This window comes from Eumetopias jubatus, unplaced genomic scaffold, assembly GCF_037043125.1.
Source record: "Eumetopias jubatus isolate StellerSeaLion01/CBP00866 unplaced genomic scaffold, mEumJub1_p1.0 scaffold_7, whole genome shotgun sequence".
Lineage (NCBI taxonomy): Eukaryota > Metazoa > Chordata > Mammalia > Carnivora > Otariidae > Eumetopias > Eumetopias jubatus.
Genome location: NW_028274813.1, coordinates 43,578,175 through 43,602,509, shown reverse-complemented (window position 1 = coordinate 43,602,509; position 24,335 = coordinate 43,578,175). Strand labels below are relative to the sequence as shown.

At 35.4% G+C, this 24,335-nt stretch overlaps 1 protein-coding gene across 9 annotated transcripts in view; it reads left to right on the top strand.

Annotated features, from left to right (window-relative positions):
- Positions 1 to 22,874, top strand: part of KTN1 (kinectin 1) — a 116,125-nt gene extending 93,251 nt beyond the window's left edge. For 2 of the 9 annotated variants that reach the window (XM_028111315.2, XM_028111157.2), the window contains 13 exons: positions 914 to 1,000; positions 4,319 to 4,408; positions 8,786 to 8,866; positions 9,655 to 9,744; positions 9,874 to 9,966; positions 10,939 to 11,010; positions 11,245 to 11,328; positions 11,488 to 11,571; positions 13,975 to 14,058; positions 15,731 to 15,823; positions 16,669 to 16,789; positions 17,219 to 17,293; positions 22,393 to 22,874. In XM_028111315.2, coding sequence (XP_027967116.2) covers positions 914 to 1,000; positions 4,319 to 4,408; positions 8,786 to 8,866; positions 9,655 to 9,744; positions 9,874 to 9,966; positions 10,939 to 11,010; positions 11,245 to 11,328; positions 11,488 to 11,571; positions 13,975 to 14,058; positions 15,731 to 15,823; positions 16,669 to 16,789; positions 17,219 to 17,256 — 1,017 coding nt within the window. In that variant the 3' untranslated portion in view covers positions 17,257 to 17,293; positions 22,393 to 22,874. The remainder of the gene's footprint in view (positions 1 to 913; positions 1,001 to 4,318; positions 4,409 to 8,785; positions 8,867 to 9,654; positions 9,745 to 9,873; positions 9,967 to 10,938; positions 11,011 to 11,244; positions 11,329 to 11,487; positions 11,572 to 13,974; positions 14,059 to 15,730; positions 15,824 to 16,668; positions 16,790 to 17,218; positions 17,294 to 22,392) is intronic. The other 7 variants (XM_088024581.1, XM_028111447.2, XM_028111611.2 and 4 more) reach the window with 4 other exon arrangements.
- Positions 22,875 to 24,335: the final 1,461 nt, after the last annotated feature.

The following is a 24,335-nucleotide window of genomic DNA, read 5'->3' as shown; positions in this document are numbered from 1 at the left end:
TCTTAACCTACCCCAGCTGTGGTTTCCCCATCTATAAAATGGGAGTAAACACCTCTTAGGGTTTTTGGGAAGATTAATGAGAATTTATGGGAAGCACCAAGTTCAGTGTTGGGCACATAAGTAGGCATTCAGGAAATGGTGATTATTGGCTTTTTATTTGTTTTTAATTTACTCTTTAGATTTCTAAATCTGAAGAAAGACAAATATAGCAGATTGTCCTTACTGGTATTTGCTAATGAAATGCTGTTAAAATAGATCTTTCAGTTTCCAATGACTTCTGTTTCTCTTCCAAGAGAATGTGGTTTTTAGCTTTCCAGCCTCCCTGTTTTCAGCCTCGATCAAGTAGCTCATACATTCATGTCAGGTTGCTTTATGGCATACACATTTGACCATGCCAAAAGAGATGGGCAGGCACAGGGAGTGACTCTGTTATTCCTAGGTAGACTCGAAATGCGTTAATTCCATAAAACCTATGTAGAGGAAAAAATGTGACGCTGCAGTGGAAAGTCTGAGTGATAATGGGCCTTGATTAAGAATCACATGTAAAGCTTTTTGCAGTACTTGTGTATTTGCCCTGTCCTTAATCCCCTAATATTTGGTGTACCTGAAATCATATTTTTATCTTGGTTTGTGTTTACTTTTGAATGCTTTCTTCTTTGTCACATGTGCACAGTAATTACTCTATAGCTGGCATATCTGGTGTGTATACTAAAACATGGGAAGTGGGCATCTTTATTTTCTCATTCAGACTTCTAAACATTGCTTTTTATTTTTTTGCTAATATACATATTTCCCATTGAAATAATTTTGCAGTAACCAGCATTTAAATGCAGTGCAAAATACTGATGAAGTAAAAAAGCAAAAATCTTTCAATAATGGATAAACTGAAATCATTCTTTCTAAAAATGATTAGGACCTTCGGGAGAAAAACTGGGAAGCAATGGAAGCATTGGCATCAACTGAAAAAATGCTGCAGGACAAAGTGAACAAGACTTCCAAGGTTGTAATGCTAACTCCTAGAAGCAATCCACTGAACAGAGAAAATCTGCAGCTTGTCTTAAAATCAGACTAAAGCATTTAATTTTACTGCAATTTAAATATAAAATCTCCTTATCATCCACATTTATCATCTCTGTCATCTCTGCTTTTTCATCTACTCTTTGAAGCTTTAATTTTGAACATGCAGTTTGTTATGATTACCTGATTGTTTGAGCTTTGGTGATTACTGCTTTAAGTTGAAGAATCTCAGGAGACCTATGCTACCCGTGTAAGCTCTTGTCACTGTACGCCTTGTGGGTTTGTTAAGGGCACTTTGGTAAAAACCCTGGCCCCCAAAAATCAACTGAATTAACAAATGCATTTGAATACCTAGATGTACACGAACTCCCCTAGGTTCTTTGGGGCACACCAAGATGACTCATACAAGGTAGAAAATGATCAAAGTGTTAAGTACAGGGAAGGAAAGGGATCAATTCTGGGTGGTTCCTTAGAAGAGGTAGAGTTAAAATTAAACTTTAGGTTTTGAAGTGGCTGGACAGTAATGAGGCCTGTGTTACGTTTAGTATGGAATATTAATAGAAGGGATAATTCTCTTGACCTGAGTATTGAGTATGTAAAGTACTCCTGAAACATACATATAGCTCCCTCTGTCTTCAAAACAATAGAAGATACTCTCCATGAGTTCAAGTTGTTCATGGGTTAGAAGACTTAATGACTTATAATTGAGAAGAGTTGTTTTTAAAGATGGAGACAAACGAATGTGCTGGTTCAGTCAAGCATTTTGAAAATTTCTACCAAGAATAAATGTGAATGGGAGTATTGAATTTTGTAGATGGGTTAATAAAGTTAATTATGTGATTTAGTTGAGCATTCTATAAGTATTTTGTGGACGATGGTAATCTGTTGAATTTTAAATGTAGGTCTTAATGACATTTGAAGGACTTTTTTAAGTAGAATAGTTTCTATAAGGTTTTTTTAATCAAATAAATGATTGTCATTATTTTTCCTCTAGTGTAATAGATTTATATTTACTTCTGAACCTATTCACCTGCCTTAATTTTCACTAAAACCTAAATTTGAGACAGGTGGCAGATATTGGGACTAGAGAAATCTAGGCCAGGGAAAAGAATAAATGAGGCCAGGTAGGTAGAACATTATTGTTTTATTGTGAGTGGTTGCAGTCAGTTCCATTAGCAGGGGGGTTCTGGTGTAGTTTCTGGTTGTTTCTGTTATCTTGTTTTTCACTGTTAACACCTGCCTTTGTAGCTTTTATTTTGTTCATGAGACTGCATTAAATGTGAATCCCTTACTTAATATCATGCCATTCTGGCAAGAAATTATAGGCACCTGTTCTAGGCATTCTTGCAAATTGTTTCCAAAAGAGAACTAGAATTTATCCATGTTTCATCATATGCTTGGCGATGAGTATAAAAATTGACCCTTATTTCAAAACTCAACACCAAGTGCATGGTGGCTTCTTGCATAGCTAATGATCTACAGAGAATTTACAGTCTTTCTCTATTTTAATGGAATTTAGACTGTTTTCAGATAGGCTAGGGGTAAAGTGATGTTGATAGACTCAGAACCGTAAGTTATGCTGGAAGGAGAAAGAACTATGTAGAACTCCTTTAGTGTTTTAGATGATAGAAATAAGTAACAATAACTTTATCTAAAATGTAAGAGAGTGTGATACACTGCTTTTTCAAGATTATCTTTAAAGTAGTAAGTACTCTTGAGCTACTATAAATGATAGGTTCACATGAAAGATACTTCATAAATATTACACTTAGATAAAAATAGCAGTTTTTAATATTAGATCTTTTCCAGGTATTAAAGTGGAATGGAAAGTGCTATCCACAACCAAACTACCAAACTAGATGGAAACTTTTTAGCAAAATTAGTACAAATCAAAATTAACTTCTCATTTTTCTGCCTCTTGTTATAAATTAGACACATTTCTTTTACTTAGATTCTTTTTCCCTTGGAAAGTTTCCAAAAAACTTCGTTGCACAGTGCTCTCTTCCTGTTTTTCTTTAGTGATTGTTCTACCACTTTCTATGGTCAGATGATAAAAATGACCTCTTAATTGTGAATTAATTCTGAATTAGCAGTTAATCATTTTCCTTGAATGAATGTATCTTATGCAGTTAGGTGTATTTCTGAAAAATAGTGGACTTCATTGAATCACTGAAAATACTCCATTAAAACATCTAGTAAAATACTGCCACTAATCTTGAATAAAGTTTTTTTTGTGTGTTCAGAATGTGATTAATCTCTAGCTTTTTATTGTGTAATTTTAGATTTTCATGTTTAGATTTTCTAAATTGATGTGTATGCATCTTAAATCAGTAATGGATTTCAAAGGTCACATTTAAATGGCGCGGGAAAGATAAGGTTGAGATGTTGCTAGCTCGCTTGCCTTCTTGTCACCTGTTGAACTTCACAAGTGTTTTTTTCTTGGCTTGGTTTAGATGTGCAGTTTTTGGGTGTCATTTTTTTTAATTTTGTAGAGGTAGTTGGACTATTAGATTTTTATTTTGCGTGTGATCAAGTCATTACCCTAATTTTGACAAACCATGATTTTGAGTTAATAATTGATATCCATTATAGTTGGTTTTAAAATCACCAAATTTAGACATGCATTTGTAATACCTTTAAATTTACAGCTGACAAGAGTCCCTATAAGTGTCAGAATTAGTCTTCTTGATGCTTGGTATTGGTGAATTAATTGCCATCAGTTTTTCCTCTTTCTTTCGTCTTTTTCTCATATGTACCACCCATCAAATTTTGATGGCCTTTTTATTTTTTTTCTTTGTAATGTCACTTGACCTTGAAGCTGGAAATGTGAAAGTTGCCATTTTAATCCCATGGTGTTACAGTCAATCAGTGATGCATTTTTTTTTATAGAGAGAGATTTGCCAGCCAGTAAGCTTCAGTTATGTTGCCTAGGTAGATGTTTTTTTGCATGTAGTTTAAGTTTTAGCTTAGGAAGTGTATTTTTAATTTTTTTGTTCTTGTTTGTTTTTTGCATTGTTTCTAGAAGGGCAAATCACTTGATTTCTAACAGCAAGGAAAATGTCTGTATTATCAGATACTGCCTTGGCTTAATTTCAGACATTATTTAGGATGCTTTAGAGATTTTGCAGATTTTTTCTTATGGAAGCATTTTAAGATTTTCAAAATAAGAAGTTTTAGCTTTTGTCAGTATTAAGATGAATTTTTAAAATACTGTGACTTTTTCCTCCCTTAGAGCTTGAAAGACTTTTTTTTTTTAATTCTACAATCTTGTAAGTTTGACTTGGTTCATCTTCTGCTTTAGGAAAGACAACAACATGTGGAAGCAATTGAATTAGAAGCTAAAGAAGTTCTCAAAAAATTATTTCCAAAGGTGTCTGTTCCTTCTAATTTGGTAAGATTGATTAATTATTTCTCTAAACAAGTCCTCTTTACCATTACTTAAGGAAGTTGTGAATAAGCATTTACGTTCTACACTTGGTTTAGAAGTACGTCTATTCCTTAATCTTTTCTATTAATATGGGGTGCTTTTGAGTAGGTAAGATAAATAACTTGGTTCAAAACTCATTTCTGTTTATTCAACTGATACTTTTGTTGTATGCTATAAATTTTACATAAATATATTTATATTTACATAACAATTTACATAATATAAATATAAAATTATTTAGAGGATCATAAACATTTGGGAAAGGAATATTAATGTTTAATAGACCAGTTATGTTTTTAATAGCTTTACTCAAAACAGTGTAATTTTGTTATTTTAATTTCATGTATTTATATATTTATTTTTAAGTGGGCTCCACACTGGGCATGGAGCCCAACATGGGGCTCGAACTCAACGATGGTGAGATCAAGACCTGAGCTGAGTTCAAGAGTTGGACACTTAACTGACTGAGCCACCCAGGCGCCCCAAATAAGAGCTTAATTTTTAAATGATTGCATCTAGTTTTAGGAACAGACACTTCATTTTTTAATTAAATGTGTTTAATACTTTGAACCAGGCTTCTTTCATTTCAAAGCTCAAGATTTTGGTCACCTGTTAACTTTAAGAAAAGCCTTGAAGATAATACAGAACAGCTTGCTTTACTTCAGGTTAAGTGAGAGAGAAAAGTTGCTTTGATTCAGAGAATTATTATAGTGAATATTTGAGGGCACAGAAAGCCAGTGAGAGTACATGTAGTTTCCTAAAATGGTGTTGTAGGGTCCTTCTTTAAAATTTTATTTTAATGGTAAATTGTATAAACACTCAGAAGTAGAGAGAATAGTATAATGAGCCTGCAGTACATAGTCTTGTTTTACCACTTCCTAGATTATTTTGAAGGAAGTCAAACATCAGAGCATTTCATCTGTAAATATTTTAGTATGTATTTTAAAAGATAAGGATTCCTTTAAAAATTACATTAAAAATCCTTAATTTCATACATTTTGTCAGTGCATTTCTCCCTTTTGTTATATAAATTTTCAGTTTTAATGAAATAACCACTTACTGTAGTTTGTTGTAATCAGGACCTAAGTAAGGTCAGTATGTGCTTGGTTTAAGCGGTCTCTTAGATCCTTTTGATTCCATGGCTCCCTCCTGTATGTCAGCAACACCCTCCTCTCCTCCCCCCCCTTTTTTTTGGAGAGGGAGAGAATGAATTTAAACAGTCTCCATACCCAGCGCAGAGCCCAGTGTGATGCTGAATCTCGTGACCCTGAGATCATGACCTGAGTTGAAATCAAGTCAGATGCTTAACCAACAGTGCCACCCAGCCTACCCCCCCTTTTTTAAACCTAATGGTTTCGTAAGAAATTTCCCAGTGTGGATTTAACTAACTGCATCCCTGTAGTGTCAGTGTGTTCTCTGTACCTTTTATATCCCATAAATTGGTAGTCAGTAGAGGCCTAATGAGATTCAGGTTCAGTACTTTAGAGGTAGGATGGAGTGGGGCAAGACTTTTTCGTGGCAGTGTTGTGCACTTCTATCATGAGGTCTGTAAATGTCTGCTTGTCTTTCTTTGGCCCATTGGAACTTATTTAGGCTGGCTATCAAATCCTTTTTGACACAGCACTGCTAAACTCTCCCAGCTTCTTTGCTTTGTGGTATAACAAGATGTTTTTGATTTATCATTTACGTTTTCTGCTCCAAACTTGGAATCAGCTGTTTCTCCAAGGAGCTCTTGGCCGTTCTTTCTATGGGTGCTAGGTGTGGTATAAGTAAACTTAATAGTCTGTTTTATGTGTAGTCTGAGTTTAGCTGTTGCTGTCAGACTGTATCTACATACAGTCTACATTTAACTTGTACAAGAAGCAACAATTCTTTTGTTTCCTTTGTAACTGTTGCAGATACATTCAGGTTTGATCGCTATAGTAAATATCTACCTCTATGGGTTCAACTGATGAGACAACTTGTACTGGACAGACTTAAGGATACACTGTGAGGTCTAGTGTGGTCTTACATGAAGCCTAGAAAAAGGGGTTGCTATTTATTTCATATTTTTTCTTTTGTGGCCATGACCTGTTTTTATTTCTTTATTCCTACTTTATAATTTTATTAATGGAAATAAAATTGGGGGATTTATCTATTTGGCAGTATTGAGCCGAAAGAGTTAGTGATTATAATATCTATTCTTTACAGATTGTGTAAAATCTGGGCACCTGGGTGGCTCAGTTGTTAAGCGTTTGCCTTTGGCTCAGGACCTTGGGATCGAGTCCTACATCGGGCTCCCTGCTGCCTCTCCCTCTCCCACTCCCCCTGTGTGTGTTCCCTCTCTCTCTGTGTCTCTCTCTAATAAATAAAATCTTTAAATAAAATTGTGTAAAATCACCAGCATGAAAAATTCTTCTTAATGTAACAGACTCATTTTTAATGGCAATATTACCCTCAACAGTCATATAGTTTTTGGCACTATAAATATTTATAGTCACCATAAGACTTGGATGATGATATTTGGCTTTTCATCCACTTGTTAAAAGTTGAATATTTCAAAAAAAAATTGAATATTTCTGCAGGTAGTCTGTTATTTGAGAAGTTTATTAACTCTACTAAAATGTAGCAATTTTAGATTTTTGAAAATGTGAAGGATAGGATAATCCATTTAATTTACAATAATAAAACAATGTTTGTTTTTAAGTTAATATAGTCAATAGATATAAAAGGAATTTTATACATGAAGTAAAATCTTTTTACTGTTTTCTTTTGCTTTTCTGCTAAGCAAATCAGTATAGGAGAGATCTAAACTATATGACCCAGAGGAATGTTTCCAAAATTTAAGCAACTAAATCATCTTTTCAGCTGACTTTTAACTTTTATTGAATTCCGGTATTTGAAGCTAAGTAGGATTTTAATAGTATACGTTTAGTCTTGGATCAAATTTATAATGTGAGAATGTAATTTTTTGGGGTGCCTGGGTGGGGCAGTCATTAGGTGTCTGACTCTTGGTTTGGGCTCAGGTCAGGATCTCAGGGACGTGAGAACAAGCGCTGCATTGGGCTCTGCACTGAGTGTGGAGTCTGCTTAAGACTCTCTCCCTCTGCTCTCCACACCCCACATGCTTGCTCGCTCACTGGCTCTCTCACTCTCTCAAAAATTAATTAATTTAAAAAAAATGGACTTTTTTGACCAATTGGTAGTATGGGGTATTATACTATGGGGTGATCTCAGCATCCAGCTGTATTTTTTATTCTTACTTGATGGAGTATAGAGAATCCTGATTCAGCCATATACTTAAAGCTTAAAGTTTGAGCAGTTAATAGAAATTTCATGTGTTCTTTTTTCTTGGAGTAAACTAAACCAAAGAGTTTAAATCAAATTTCCTCTTATTCTCTTTTAAGTATCTAACAAATACTCTATCAGAGTTTAAAATTTGGACAAGGAGCATCAAAAATGTAGCATAATTTATTCTAAAATCTAGAATGACTAAAACAAAAATATATATATGTATGCCTTGTGTTTGCATCAGCTAACCTGTCAGCACAAACAGTTTTTGTTGGTTTTATTTATTTATTATTTTTTTAAGATTTTATTTATTTGAGAGAGATAGCAAGAGAGAGCACGAGCAGGGGTAGGGGTGAGGAGAGGGAGAAGCAGACTCCCTGCCGAGCAGAGAGCCTGACGTGGGGCTCAATCTCAGGACCCCAGGATCATGACCTGAGCCAAAGACAGATGCTTAACTGACTGAGCCACCCAGGTGCCCCTTTGTTGGTTTTAAATAAGTAAATGTTTATATATTCTTACCACTTCTCATTATGATTTTAAAAACACTTCATTATATGTATTTCAAATTATTTTCGGAATCCCTGGAACACCTTTATAGTGTTCGAAATTCTCTGAATAAAGTATTTTCATTTGAACTTTTTAGTTTATGAACTCAGAATACTTAGTTTTTGAGAAATGGTTTACCTGAGAAAAGTTTTGAAATGAATTTATTTTCAGTTTTCTCTGTTTTAAAGATTAAATGTACTCGTTCTGGCACTAGTAAGTGGTAGAGGCTGGAATTAAGTGAGCCCAGATCTCTGTGTATAAGTCCAGAGTTCAATTGCAGATATCCTTGGTCAAGGTAAATAAGATGTGATTTTGGGGGTAATACAGAGGTGTATTTTCAGTGTATATTTTCAAGGCTGAGGTAGGTACAATATATGCAGCAGTTACGTTCTTTGAAATTTCCAGAGAGGTGATGTTTGTCTGTAGGCTTTTTTCATAGTCATCTAATTTGGTTGTTTCAGATGCTTTACCTATTTCATTTAGATATTTTTGGAAATTGGTTATTTTGACTTTTCTTTTTTACAGAGTTATAGTGAATGGTTGCGTGGATTTGAAAAGAAGGCAAAAGAATGTGTGGCTGAAACTTCAGGTTCAGAGGAGGTTAAGGTCAGTTCAAGAAATGAAGTATCTGTGTTGTAACCAGACATGGAAGAAAGAAGTAAATCAGAATTGTCTTTAAGAGCTTGGAAAGATAAAGTACATATTATGAGTAGAATAATAATGACCTTTTGAGAAAGTGTAAGAAGTTGATTTCATTTTGCATAAGTTTTGATAGAAATGTTACAAGTCTTCATTTCATTTGATAAGCATACAAAGCTAATGTTTGCTGTTTCTTTAACTCTGTATTGTAATCATTTCTAAAACTGTATATTTAACTATCTCTTACTCTCTTTTTAGCCTGGGTTTAAAAGGTAAAGATCAGTTGAGGTAGGTAGGTAGAAACTGACTGGTTTGCTAAAGTATCCCCAGATACCTCATTAAGAGTGTTCAGAATCTAGATGTGTTTTTATCTTTGCTGAAATTTGGAAGATTTTTTTGTATCTCAAGTGGCATGAATAAAATCCTCTTTTCCATGTGTGTGTAGCATAGGTGTTGTGACTTGACTTCACATGTGGTTCTGCTTTGATTTTACCATCCTGCTAAAGAGTAGTAAGCCTATTTATTATAAATTGTGTAATATATTTTGTAGTAATCAGACTCAGGAAGTTTTATTAGTAAAGACCAAAAGACCAAAAAGGTCATTGAACTTGATTGCTGCTTAAGAAGGTTGAAATGTAGTGTCTCACTATAAAACAGAAACCATTTGTCATAATATAGCATTAAATATTGCAACAAATTTGAAGCACAGAAAACTGGTAAAACTAGAGAATTTTTCTTTATTTCATTCTTCGTAGGTTCTAGAGCACAAGTTGAAAGAAGCTGATGAAATGCACACATTGTTACAGCTCGAGTGTGAAAAATATAAATCCGTCCTAGCAGAAACAGTAGGAAATGATTTTTAATCTACATTTTGGTTTTATTCTTAAATTATTAACTTATTCCTTAGTGGCTTAAATAGTTTATCTTGTCATTAGAACATGAATTTTTCAAAACAACTATACTTTTGCCCGTAGGAAGGAATTTTACAGAAGCTACAGAGAAGTGTGGAGCAAGAAGAAAATAAATGGAAAGTTAAGGTTGATGAATCACAGAAGACTATTAAACAGGTATCTAAAAAAGCATAGAGCAAGTAGTTCTCAAGAGTGTGGGCCCTGGATCCAGCAGCATCAGGAACCTGGAAACTTGTTAGAAATGCTCGTTCTTGGTCCCCACCCAAGATTTTCTGAATCTGAAACTCTGTGGGAACAGCAGTCTGTGTTTTAAAGAGCTTCCACAACTGATTCTAATGCCCACCCGAGTTTGAGAATCAGTAGTTTAGGGTGTGATTTAAGGTAGTGATCTAGAATGTAAAATGCTTTGGAAGTTGTAGAACTACTGTGTGATAAAATAAGGCAAAGAATTTGGGGTTCAGAGCAAGCTTTGCAATGTTGATATGTGACCCATGATATAGTATTCAAGAAAAAGTTAATGAGTCCTTCTGTTCATGTGATCTGAATGTTCTTGGGCAGTCCTAATTTTTCTCCCATTTACTTGGCTGTGGTAAAGAGTGTCATCTGTGTGGTAGTCATCTTTGTATGGTGACAAATGGTAACTAGACTTACTGTGGGGATCATTTTGTAATGTATGAAAGTATAGAATCACTATAATGTACGCCTGAAACTAACAGGATATGATATGCCAATTATACTTTAATAAAAATATAATAAAGGGAAAGTAAAGAGTGTCCTCTGTTGCTCGCTTGTTTTCCTGGGCCAACCTGTGCAGAATTTAGCATTGCTGGTGGTATTCTATGTTAATGCATTTGGGGATTAAATATAGCCAGTTAGTAGTTGGTGGTTAAGAAAAAAAAAAAAAAGCACTTCTAGCTGGGCCTTAATATAATATCATGCCAATGGGATAGGTTTTGACGACAATTTAAATCAAGTTAAATGTCTTGCTTTCATTTTCAGGGTCTTTTGAAACTCAGTGTGGTTTTAAAATGAGATGCATTTCAAAACCTCTGAAGAGTCTGATTAAAATTCTACAAGATAGAAGCTCTGTATTGATTTACTTGGTCATATAATTGTTTCACATTTCAGATGCAGTTGTCATTCACATCTTCAGAACAAGAGCTAGAGCAATTAAGAAGAGAAAATAAAGACATTGAAAATGTATGTTATTTCATTGCTTGACTTACAACCTGTGGACTCATTTTTAGCATTAAGCATTGTCTTAAGATCTGTGTTTTAAGATTTCTTTAATGATGCACTTGTTACGCTTATCTTCGGTAGTGTTTGAGACGATACTGTGTTATATTTTTAAGTGTAATAACTTTCCATTGTTGGGGAGCATCATGAAAGGAATTCTTAAATGTGTTAACTTTTCCTTCTTTGTTGCATTGCTAGCTGAGAAGAGAACGAGAGCATTTGGAAATGGAACTAGAGAAGGCAGAAATTGAACGATCTACCTATGTTACAGAAGTCAGAGAGGTACTTAGAATTTTTTTGACTTTGCTTCTCAGTTTAAATTAAGTTTATAATAATGATAAAATATTTCAGTACAAGTTGTTTGTGGCAGAGCTTCCAAGTAGCGTACAAAACATGGGATATCATAAGGAGATCAATCTTAAACTCTAAACTTCATTGCAGCTGAAAGATCTGTTGACTGAATTGCAGAAAAAACTTGATGATTCATATTCTGAAGCAGTAAGACAGAATGAAGAGCTAAATTTGGTAAGAAGCTTGTTCTCCACTGGGTATCAAGTAGGCTCTGAAAACACTTGTGTTGACATGTGGAGAAACCATCCAAACCTTTTCTCCTTGCTAACATCTTTAGCTTGGCATTTTTGTAAGTTTAAGATAATCTTTGTATTCTGATGACTCCTAAGATGATCTTTCTTTTCTTGACTAAGATGATCCTTCTTTTCTTAGCTCCTAACAATGGCATGTTTGGCTTGCAACTCTTTTCCAGAAAGAAATTCATGTTTTATAAAACCTAATTCCTTGGACAGCATTATTTTTAGTGAATAAAGAAGTGAAACAAATAGATAAAGATTGCCTAAATTGTGAAGACTCTCTTCTCAGAGTTATGATAGTTAACTGGACCTCTTATTTTCTAACCTGGAAGAAAATTATTGAAGGTTGAAGATACGTATTCCTCATTCAACAGCAATAATTCATTCCAGCTTCTTAATTTAACTGGTCTTTCTATAGATTATAGATAACAAAAAGCTTGTGAAATTCTTTCTCATCAGCATAACATTTAGAACATAGTAATTCTAAAACTTATAACTAAGGTTAGCTAAATGCCTTATAATGACATAGAGTACCCTGTATTCCCATTCTTAAAATTTCTGGAAATTTACACTCCTCCTGGCAAGTTTAGCTGTTAGATAAATATGACTAGCTCATTGTATGTTTCAAGCAATCATTTTGTCTTTCTATGACTGAAAAATTGTTACAACACATGACTAAATTGAAAGTATCTGAATAAACTCTAGGAAGATTATAGTTAGTTTTCTCCTTACCCCAAGTTAACCCTGCCTAGTTTGGAACTTTCTTAGTACTGCTGTGTGTACTAAGAAAGAAAACTTCTTAACTCATTCATTTGTAGTTGGTCTTCTGTATATTACGGCAGTGATTTATGGGAATGAGTTTTCAAGGTAGGGCTCTTTGAAAAGTACACATAGAGCCCCCCCTCTTATTTTTGAAATAAAATTTTGGTTTTACTTATCTTCATTTTATTTAACTGAATCATTGCCACTGCAATGTGTGACTAGTTTTATTATACGTATGCTTATATATTGCACACATCAGGACTGTGATTAGGCCGTAGCTATAAGCTATAAGCCTTACCCTGTAATGTGTTTTTAAAAAGTCATTTTTAACTCCATTTGTTGGAGATTTTACTTTTAACTTTGGTGCTTGGTCAAAGCTGACCCCAGTGGTAGCATCAGACCCATAGGATTATGGTTGAGTTCAGCCTAATGTTCTCTTGTATTTTTGCCTCTTTACTTCTGTTAAGGGGCCATTTTAAATGGTATTTGTTTCTTATTTTTGCCTTGAATTTGTAATCTTTGTTTTAGTCTTTCTGTTTGTTTGCTCAGGATAACTGTTGCCACATTTTAAGATAAAATAATTTTGTTTGCTTATATAATACATTGTATGTTTGGGGGTCAAAGGAATAATTCTCTGATGTACTAAAGAGAGTTAAGTGAAAGAACAAAAACTGAAGCATTTGGGTATTTAGATAGAGTTCCCCAAATAAAATTTCCAAATGGAATGTCCCTCACTAATTCCTTCTCCAGTTTGAAAGGTTAGTATCTTATATCTCTCCCTTTTGGATCTCCAGAAACTGTTTGGGATGGTATGCCTGTCGGTGTGAGGCAAAATCAATTAACTTGATGAATTTAATAAGAAAGTTATTGTCAGTGTAGTCCATTTCCCTCATTCATATTTAATTGGAGCATTTATCATGAGAAGAGGCATTATATATTGGCACTAGAGCTTATAGAACTTTATAACTGGACAAATTGGTTCTTGAGAATTGTATCTTAAGATATCGCTTTAACATAACATGATAAAATAAAAAAAACTGCTTTTTGTATAATTAGGCCCTTGTGGTCTTGCACTGATCTCTTTAGTGATGTTTTAAAGGATGATCAACATTTAAATTTTTGAAGTTTCATTTTACTGGATTGTAATCTTCCATTTAATGTCTTAAAATATTACACAATTGACTGTTAACTGTATAAGTCAGAAGACCTTAAAAAACTAAATAGTAAAATTTCTGGCTACTTGCCTTTTAATTTAAAATATGAATGAAGTACTTTATGAATAGTGAATAGTAATACTTTTAAAAGGCACTTTACTGGAATGTGATGGTTTTATTTTTACATTTACAGTTTTCTACTCTGAACCCTCGTTTGTTTCTGTAGCTTTTCTTATATTTAGCTTTCCAGATGGGAACCTCCATTGCTTAGCTTTTCTATACATCTGGTGCAGCATATTGGCTAATCCACTGTGCATAATAACTGTTAGCAATCCCATTCTTTCTCATTCATTCTTCTAGAGGTCTCAGCACAATCAAAGAAGGATGCAAATTAAGTTAATTGTGGTGTTCCTTTATTTTTACAGTTAAAGACACAGTTAAATGAAACACTCACAAAGCTTAGAACTGAACAAAGTGAAAGACAGAAGGTAGCTGGTGACTTGCATAAGGTAAGACACTGCTTGTCTTGAAGATGCCATATCATCATGCTATGTTGTGCCTTGAATCTTAAGTAAACATACTGCAAATTCTGGATTTTTTTTTTTTGCATATTAATGTGTTTATAAATTTAAGATGTTTGTTCTACAATTGCATTTTTTGAACTAAACTTTTTGGCTTGTTTTTCAATTGTTCTTAATTTGCTTCATTATTTCAACACATTTATATAAGTAATTGCTTTATAAAGTATAGATTAAGTTTTAAATGCAATTGAAGGTACTCTCTTTTAAAAATTTGGTTACATCCATGTATTGTTTTGTAGGGCTTTTCTTATGTAGTTGCTTACAAAGTATGTTTCTTTTGATTTTTATAGATTCAAAATGTGTAAACCTCTGATGTTTCAGAAATTTGTTCCTTTCATTTATTTCTTTGTGGAAATACACTTTCTTAATCTCATATATGGGGAGTTTTTAAGATTACATTTCTTACTCTCTACATTAGGATGGCAAGTTATTTGTAATTCTGTTTTTAGATAGTTTCAATAGTGCAAGTCACATATGCTTATCAAAGCTGCTTTAGAGCTATGATTGTGTTTGTGGGAGTCATTAGCAAAACAAATAGTCGCTTTTTTAAAAGTTGAAAGAAATATTTTTGTTTTGTATGATACAGCTTCTAATTGTTACGTAAAAGTCTAGGAATCCATTAAGAGTACGTTTAGCATGATGAAAAAATAAGTGTAGGAATCCAGAATTGCTTCAAATTATTTTGGCGTTACTGTTAACCAGTAGATAAAATGTGAACTCAGGATGTTTGTTTCAGAACTCAGGATGTTTGTTTCAGAAGTAGGTTCATGATACATTGTCAAGGATGAGCAATCTGACTTACTTTGATAGGTGATTTTAATTTTTGACCTCTTGATCAAAATATAAAACATGCAGTTCCATGTCTCAGGTATTAAGGATATTAAACAGGTGCTCAAAGATATGGATGTACCATGTTATTTATGATTGCTAATGCAACAGTAGAAGACAGTGACTGCCCCTTATCTGTAGACCAGAAATACTGTGCAACACTTGATTAGAAATGTACATAAATATTTATTGATATAAAAAGTTAACAAAATACTTTGTAAAACAAGCAAGTATAAAATAGGTATGTTAAAAGCCCATTTATATGAATTTTTCTGCCCAAATTTTCTGCTAGCACTTGTATGTATATAAGAGGGATCTGGACAAGAGGGTCAGAGCAAAGCCACTATTTAGGATTTGTGGGGCATATATGGTTTCTCTCACATACCCTTCTTTGTGTGTTTAACACAACCCTTTAAAAATGTAAAAACCCCTCTTAGCTTGTGAGCTATACAAAAACAGGCTGTGGCCACATTTGGCTGATGCGTGATCTAGACTAATGTTAACCTAAATATCAACTGTGGCTATTTCTTCTTTTAATTTCTTTATACGTTTTTCTCTGTTGTTTGAACTTTTTAAAACATCATATGTTTTTATAATCTGGTCAAGGAGGAAACTTTTAATTTTGGAGGAAAAAACTGAATAGATTGGCTTTCCATTGTATTTTGAGATGAGCTTTAATCTTGTAAAAAATATGTAAGAAAATCACTTTTTTTTTTTCCCTCGTAATACTCCATTGTAGTATTTAGAGGCTACCATGTTGCTTTCCTTACAGGCTCAACAGTCGCTGGATCTTATCCAGTCAAAAATCGTAAAAGCTGCTGGAGACACTACTGTTATTGAGAATAGTGATGTTTCCCCAGAAATGGTATGCATTTTCTTTTACCCCACATCTCTAGCTAATTACCTTGTAAATTACATGAAGAATAAAAATGTGCTAGATCTGTTTCTGACTAAAAAATAATGCCTTTGTAATGTACTTCCATCAGTTATGTTGCATTCTTACTGAAGGTCATCTTTTCTTCCAGATATTTTATCTCTGAAATGCACTGTTTTTATTAATGTTTGTTTTCACTTTAGCTTGTAAGATAGTACATTAATTGTAATGTTTGTGTTGGAAGTATTACGGTATATTGCTGAAGAATGTGGACTTTGTTAGACTGCCTGTGCTTGAATCCTGACTCTGCTACTTAGTAGCTGTGTGACTCTGGACAGCTTTCTGTAGCCTCTCTGTGCTTTGGTTGCCCCATCTGTGAAAGGCACTGATAATAGTACCAATCCTGTAAGGATTGTTGATGGGAATAAATGAGTTACTATCTAAAACACTTAGAATAGTGCGTAGCACTTAAAATAGTGCTGCCTAGCACTTCGGCCTCAAGATATGTGAACTTTTACTGTTACAAATGTGCTCTCCTTTGGTGTCTGGCAGATTTTTTTTTTTCTCAAAGGAGAAATGGATTTACAACTACTAAATCAGGGTCTAGATTTTTGCCTTTGTTGGCCTAGTGACATAATATAGCTTTCTTTGGTGCAACCTAATTTGCATCACTAGATAGCAAATACTGTTTCTGTATGTGGTTTTTGTTAATTTTTATGTCATTTTCAAGATTTTTCATGTTTGTATTTAAAACAATAAAATACTTTCTGTTTTAGGTTGCAAATGCCTTTTCCTCATGTTTGGAGTTTTTTTTATCGCTTTCCTCTTCTTTTTAGGAGTCTTCTGAGAAGGAGACAATGTCTGTAAGTCTAAATCAGACTGTCACCCAGTTACAGCAGTTGCTTCAGGCAGTAAACCAACAGCTCACAAAGGAGAAAGAACACTACCAGGTATTAGGTAAGAATAACTGAAGTACTGTTGTCTGTTTATGGCTGGTTGACAGAGTGTGTGTGAGTGTATTTGTAGTGGGGGTTTACCAGGACTATGGGAGCTCCCATTCCCCTCCTGGAAGTAGTCCCTCTTTCTTTCTCTCAGCACCTGCAGATGACAGCTTTAGCTTTCTTGGAGTTTTATTTCCATTTCTTTCATATTTTGGTCTTGCAGCTTGGAGGGGGGAAAACCTTTTGTTTTTGCCTCCTTTGACCTTCTTAAAAAACAGACTTTCTTGTGACTTGTTTACCTAGGTTTTGTTGCATAATATGGGCAACTACTTCTTTAGTTGATCCTGATCTTAGTTCGGGTAAAGTGTCTGTGTGATTTTTTCTTTTTTTTTTTTCGTAATGACTTGGCAAAATAAAATGACTGTAATGTTTTTACTGATGGTAGATGCTGAATTGAAAATCAAGTCATCACAATTTCTTTAAATTGGAAACTGAGTTTTTACTTAAGTCTGCTTATAAGGTAATCAAAGAAATCCTATTTTTTAACTCCTAAAGTGAGAGTCTTAATTGAAGATAAATAAACCTATCATTAACCAAACCATATTATGAAATTTTATTGCCCTCCAGATATATTAGGTGTCCTGGAAAAGTTGGATGGATTGCCATTTTGGTTATAGGGGCATTCTATCTCACTTTTATAGAATGATTGTCATCTCGTCTGCCTTAGCATAAACTCTCCTTTAAAATGCTATTCAGGTCAGTTAGCTCCACAAGATTTTGTAGACAAAGCCAGCTCATTCTATTAACCTGTCCGCAAAAATAATTATACCTTAATCTTTTATCCTTGGTAAGCTAACCTCTCCATTGCCTGTAGTTAAACTTCTGCCACATTACTTCCCTTCTCTAAATTAGAAAATAATCTGCTTCCTGCATCACTGGTAACTCTCTTTTCCATGTCTTCAGCCTTATTCTCTTCCCTGCACATGCTCCTTCTGTTCAGTCTTGAAAACCTGCTCTAATGTCTTATTTTAACCTTTCTTCAGGTTACCACCTTAATTTTTTTTTTCTTAAGATTTCATTTATTTATTTTGACAGAGAGATAACGAGAGAGGGAACACAAGCAGGGGGGGAATGGAAGAGGGAGAAGCAGGCTTCCTGATGAGCAGAGAGCCAGCCCGATGCGGGGCTCGATCCCAGGACCCTGGGATCATGACCTGAGCCGAAGGCAGACGCTTAACGACTGAGCCACCCAGGCACCCCTCACCTTAATTTTTTTTTACATCACTGTTTAACAGAGATTCTTAAAATAAACTATTCTCATAATATCTACTTCTTTAATTGCTATTAACAGCTCCATGTACTCTAGAATGCCATTCCAATGAAAACTTTTTTGCTGAGGTCATTAGTGATTTCCTGATACGGAAAGTATAAGAAAGTATAAATTTCCAGTATAAGAGACTGAAAGTAGTTATGAAATATGCTAAATAGGCTGAAGTCAGTCCATAGGCCTTGGTGTGATAAGGAAAGTGCTTCATTTCTGAGAGCCTAAAAAATTGTAAGATTACTTATTACCCCATGCCTTTCAACCTTGTCGGTAATATCTCTCCAGCATCTCATAGGTGTTCTTTAATAATTCTTTTTCTTCCCAAACACGTGTCTGCTCATATTAAGTCTTAGGAACCTATTTCCACATTGGTCGTTTTCCTATTAAATTTGAGACTTATACTGATTATTGGTAGTATAACACTTTTATTTTTCAGATTTTTTCTTCCTGATTTATGAAATTGTAGCAACTTGTTAAGTATGTATATCCTGGCAACACAGCTAAAACTGAACTGTTGTTTGGCAGGCAGCTCCCCTAAGTGATAACTCTTTGGTCAGCTAATGAATGTAAGTCCAAGTTTGGCAGGTGAAAAGGTGGTTGAGCATCAGCAGTGCAATGTGAAGGGCAGAATGGGTTGGATAGAATGGATTGTCTGAAGACAGGGTCTACTAGGCACTTGAGAACTCTTTCTTCTATAGGTTCTACCCGGCATTGGCAGTGGTAACCCCTCCCTACAGATTCCTTGGTTCCCGCAGCCTTCTTTGTTTTGTTTTGGCTTTTTTTTAAAGATTTTATTTATTTATTTGAGAGAGAGTGAGAGAGAGCATGAGAGGAGAGGGTCAGAAGGAGAAGCAGACTCCCTTCTGAGCAGGGAGCCCGATGTGGGACTTGATCCAGGGACTCTGGGATCATGACCTGAGCTGAAGGCAGTTACTTAACCAACTCAGCCACCCAGGTGCCCCCACAGCCTTCTTTGTACCCTTTAAATGTTTGTTACCCGGAGCCTGCTTCTCCCTCTCCCTCTGCCTGCCACTCCCCCTGCTTGTGCTCTCTGACAAAAAGTAAATAAAATCTTTAAAAAAAAAAAAAAATAGGGGCACCTGGGTGGCTCAGATGGTTAAGCAACTGCCTTCGGCTCAGGTCATGATCCCGGAGTCCTGGGATCGAGTCCCGCATCGGGCTCCCTGCTCAGCAGGGAGTCTGCTTCTCCCTCTGACCCTCTTCCCTCTCATGCTCTCTATCTCTCATTCTCTCTCTCTCAAATAAATAAAATCTTAAAATAAATTTTTGTTACCCAGTTTTGAACTTCAGCCATCATTTTTGCTTGATACATTCTCTGTCTTGTGAATTCATTTATTTATTTCTTTTTAGGGGGGTGGGGTGGTGGGAAGGGACAGAGCGGGGAGGGAGAGCAAGAATCTTAAGCAGGCCCAATGCCCATTGCGGAACCTGACACAGGGCTCCATCTCACGACCCTGAGATCACGACCTGAGCTGAAATCAAGAGTCTGATACTCAACAACCTGAGTCAACCAGGCACCCCTCTTGTGAATTCTTTTTTTTTTTTTAAAGATTTTATTTATTCATTTGAGAGAAAGAGAGAATGAGAGATAGAGAGCACGAGAGGGAAGAGGGTCAGAGGGAGAAGCAGACTCCCTGCTGAGCAGGGAGCCCGATGCGGGACTCGATCCCGGGACTCCGGGATCATGACCTGAGCTGAAGGCAGTCGCTTAACCAACTGAGCCACCCAGGCACCCTCTTGTGAATTCTTTTAAAACTAGTACCTGTATTGGATGAGAAAAACAAACAAACAAAAAAAACCTACTACTACCGAATGATTAAATTGGAAATATAGCTGGTTTAATCATCGAAATGTGGGTAATAGGCTAATATCTGATGTCAGGAAACTTACTTCTTTTTAGTATATACCACAAATACATATGAATTGCTTAAAATAATGCTATACATATTTGATAAGGGAAAAACAGTTTTTGAAAGGCAAAAATGGGATGATGATATGCAGTTATTTAGTTTTCTAAATCCTAATATTCATTACTTAGCATTTCTCTGAGCTGTAGGGGGTATATGTATTGATCTTATATCCTTAATTTGTAAGACCTTAACCTTTCTTTTCTTTTGGAAGTCTTCCTATCCATCTCTTATCTCTCCACCCCAAAAAAAGAAGATTGTCACCTCTTCCCTTCCTTTGTATGAATTAAGATACTTTTTTCTTTTTTTTAAGCTTTGGACTAACAACACTAGTACTTGATAGTATGCTTTTTTTTGTTCCCAGATATCTATTTTTCCTTACGTTTCTTTCATATTTGCTTGTCTTCTAAGTGTTCAAACTGTATGTCTGACCATATCAGAAGATTTCATTATTCCATTCTGTTTGGGCTGCTATAACAAAAATGCCATAGACTGGGTGGCTTAAATAACATTTATTTCTGACAGTCCGTGCATGGCAGAAGGGGCAAGGGAGCTCTCTGGGCTCCCTTTTAGAAGGACACTAGTCCCATTCATGATGGTGGAGTCTTCCAAAGGCCCCACTTCCAAATGCCATTACACTGAGGGGTTAGAATTTCAGTATATGAATTGGGGTGGGCACAAACATTCAGACCATAACACTCAGGTTCTCTTCCCTTGGAACCAGTTTATGGAATCCTGTGGAGGGAAGAGGTTTATTTTAACAGCACTTTATGAGTATCCCACTAAGCTTGAGCAGGCTTCTGACTTGTGGTCATTTGCTTAATCTTCACAACAACCCAGGGCAGTGGGTAGGTAGGTGGTATTATTTGGTTTTTTATTCCATTTTACAACAGACCCACAGAGGTTCTATAGTTTGCCCAAGGTCATGCAACTAGTAACTGGGTGGATTTAAATTGTGGTGGTCTTTGCCCAACGCCTGCACTCTTAATCAGTACTTTTGTTCTCTAATTCAGGCATTCTGTGCCCTGACCTCTTTTTCTTGCTTTTTTTTTCCTCCTCATTCTGTCTAATCCTTTGTTGCCAGCCTCTTAACCGTTTGTTTTGTCAAGTCTGACTGTGTCCTAAAGTTGGTATTTTGTCAGTAGTGAGTTGGAGAGGCTCTTAATGTTATCCAGAAAAAATTGAGGTGAAGTTTTGTGTATGTGTTTTGTATGTATTTGCTCTCCCTATTCCATGTGACCAATAGATTTTTTTTATGATGTTGTCCCTCGTTTCTGAAAGATGTTCTTTTATAGCGGTACTGAAGTATAAGGATTAGTGTTCCAGATAAAAACTAGCTTTTATTTCTACACTTTACACTTGGCTATCACGTAGCTCAGGCTTTCATTTTCGGTGGTGTGTTTACATAGCACTCAATAGCGTCCTGTACCAGTGGGCTGTGTACACTTTCTGATCCACCGTTAATCTTATTCTTAATTAGAGAACATGATAGCCAGTGATAACTTGGCTTTTTCCACTTTCTCATTCTTTTCTTCTCGACTTTTTATTTTGAAAAAGTTCACACATAAAAGTTGAAAGAATAGTGCAACACTCGCACATCCTTCACCTGCTTCATCTCTTTCCATGTATATATGTATTTGGTTAATGTCAAACCGTTTGAAAGTGACTTTCAGATACGACATTTTATCCTTAAGCACTTGGGAATGCATCTCTGAAGAACAAAAGCATTCTCTTACAAATCCATAGAACCACTATCACATCTAAACAAAACCAGTAGTTACATAAAATTATCTATTATTAAACCCATGTTCAAGTTCCCCAGGTATACCGCAAGTATTTTTTAGCTATTTTTCCAAACCAGGATCCAGTCAGAATTTATATGTTGCATTTGGTTAAGTCTTTTTTTAGTCTCTCTAATGACTTTTGAAGTTTAATTTCTTATAGTCATTTTATCTGACTTGGAAAGCTTCCCATGACCTCAGAAAATTTCTGTCTGAAACTTTATTCATGGGGGAGAGTTGTAAATTTCAGTGCTACTCACTTTATTAGCTTTATATTTTCTTGAGAAGAACTAATAAAAATGGATTCCCAATGTTCTCTTAAATTTTCTAATAGTATTTTTAAATCCCCACATTATTCTGTTTGGTTTGAGGTTTTCACTCATATTTTTAAATCCACCTCAAAAGCTTCTGAATCCTGTGATTTCTCTCTTGTTTTTGATTACCATTAGTATAATTGCTTTGATCCTGGTTGAAAGAGCCATGCTAGATCAAATAGAATATGTATTTTTGGTGTTTGACAAATGTCTTCTGATTGCCTTTTGTTTCTTGTTTTAAAATGAATTTCTTTCTTTCTGATCTTTTACAGAGTGAAGTAACTGGGAAACTGTTCATTCAAGGATAACAGAAGGCATTGTATTATATTTTGCCAAATTAAAGCCTTATTTATGTTTTCACCCTTTCTACTTTGTCAGAAACACTGAACAGAGTTTTGTCTTTTCTAATCCTTGTTAGACTACTGATTTAAAGAGAGAAAAAAAAAAGCCAACTCTGTAGACACCTTCAGAGTTTAGTTTTATAATAAAAACTGTTTGAATAATTAGACCTTTACATTCCTGAAGATAAAATAAACATGTAATCTTTTATCTTATTTTGCTCAATAAAATTGTTCAGAAGATCAAAAGTGGTAAAGACAATATAAAATTTAACATTTTAATACTGATGTTGTACACTGTTTTACTTAACATTTTGGGGAGTAACTGCCTCTGACTTCAAGAAAACACTTTTTTGTTGCTAATGTAATCCGTTTTTTGTAATGGCGTCAGCAAATAAAGGGATGCTTATTATTCAGACTTGCTCTAATTTTCATTGCGCTTTAACAGATCTCATTAGCCATACAGATCAACATAATTTAGAACACAGTGATTAATTGCAGCTCTTGGACAAGGTAAGATAGGCATTGTTGTTCTAGAGCTTCTGTAAGGGGGGTTCTGGGTCATGTGCTGTGCACTTTGTGCAGCAGTGCTGTGCGCCACAGAAAGGGGGAGGCAGGAATCCAGTATTCAGACCCACTACTCCAGCTTCAGGTGGAAGGGCTCTGCTTTTACACTTACTGTTCTTAACTAATGATAGTGTCCTTGTCAGGCACTGTGTTACACAGTTTGCACGTTATTTTTTGTTGAAGAGAGTTTTTTTCTTCATTTTATTTTTTTTTTAATTTTATTTTATTATGTTAATCACCATACATTACATCATTAGTTTTTGATGTAGTGATCCATGATTCATTGTTGCATGTAACACCCAGTGTTCCATGCAGTATGTGCCCTCTTTAATACCCATCACCAGGCTAACCCATCCCCCTAACCCCCTCCCCTCTAGAACCCTCAGTTTGTTTTTCAGAGTCCATTGTCTCTCATGGTTCGTCTCCCCCTCCGATTTCCCCCCCTTCATTCTTCCCCTCTTACTATCTTCTTCTTCTTTTTTTTTTTTTAACATATAATGTATTACTTGTTTCAGAGGTACAGGTCTGTGATTCAACAGTCTTGCACAATTCACAGCGCTCACCATAGCACATACCCTCCCCAATGTCCATCACCCAACCACCCCATCCCTCTCACCCCCCACCACTCCAGTAACTCTCAGATTGTTTCCTGAGATTAAGAATTCCTTTTAATAATTTGATTATTATTTAATTAACCACTGAAAGCTGTCTTGTGCCATTGAATATAAAAGTGCCTGTTAGGCCATAGTGTGGTCTCCTTGCTATTTCAGTAATGCTTCTGCTTAAAATAGCTCTCTTCTCTTGGATATCTATCCTGGCTTGCTTCTTCACCATCTTGAAATCTGTTAGAATGTCCTCTTTCTCATCAGGTCTTTCTTGACCATCCAGTATCCCCCTCTGCCTCCCTATCGACCTACCTATTTTTGTTATAATGTCTATAGCCTCCAGTATATACTTGGTCATACCTCTTCCTCCCACCAGAAAGTAGCTCCATGAGGGCAGGAATCCTCTCTTCTATTCTTTGCTTTTTCCCCAGTCCCGAGCAAGTGCCTGACACTTGTGCTCAGGTACTGAAAGGAATGAATGGATAAAATTCATTTTTGTAGTTTGAGAATTATCTGAAGTGGTGCCGTTTCATATCATCCCATGTACAACCAGATAGTATTTCTTATTTATTATTTTTTAAAGATTTTGAGCAGGGAGCCCAACGCGGGGCTCGATCCCAGGACCCTGGGATCATGACCTGAGCTGAAGGCAGATGCTTAACAACTGAGCTACCCAGGCGCCCCCACCAGATAGTATTTCTAAAG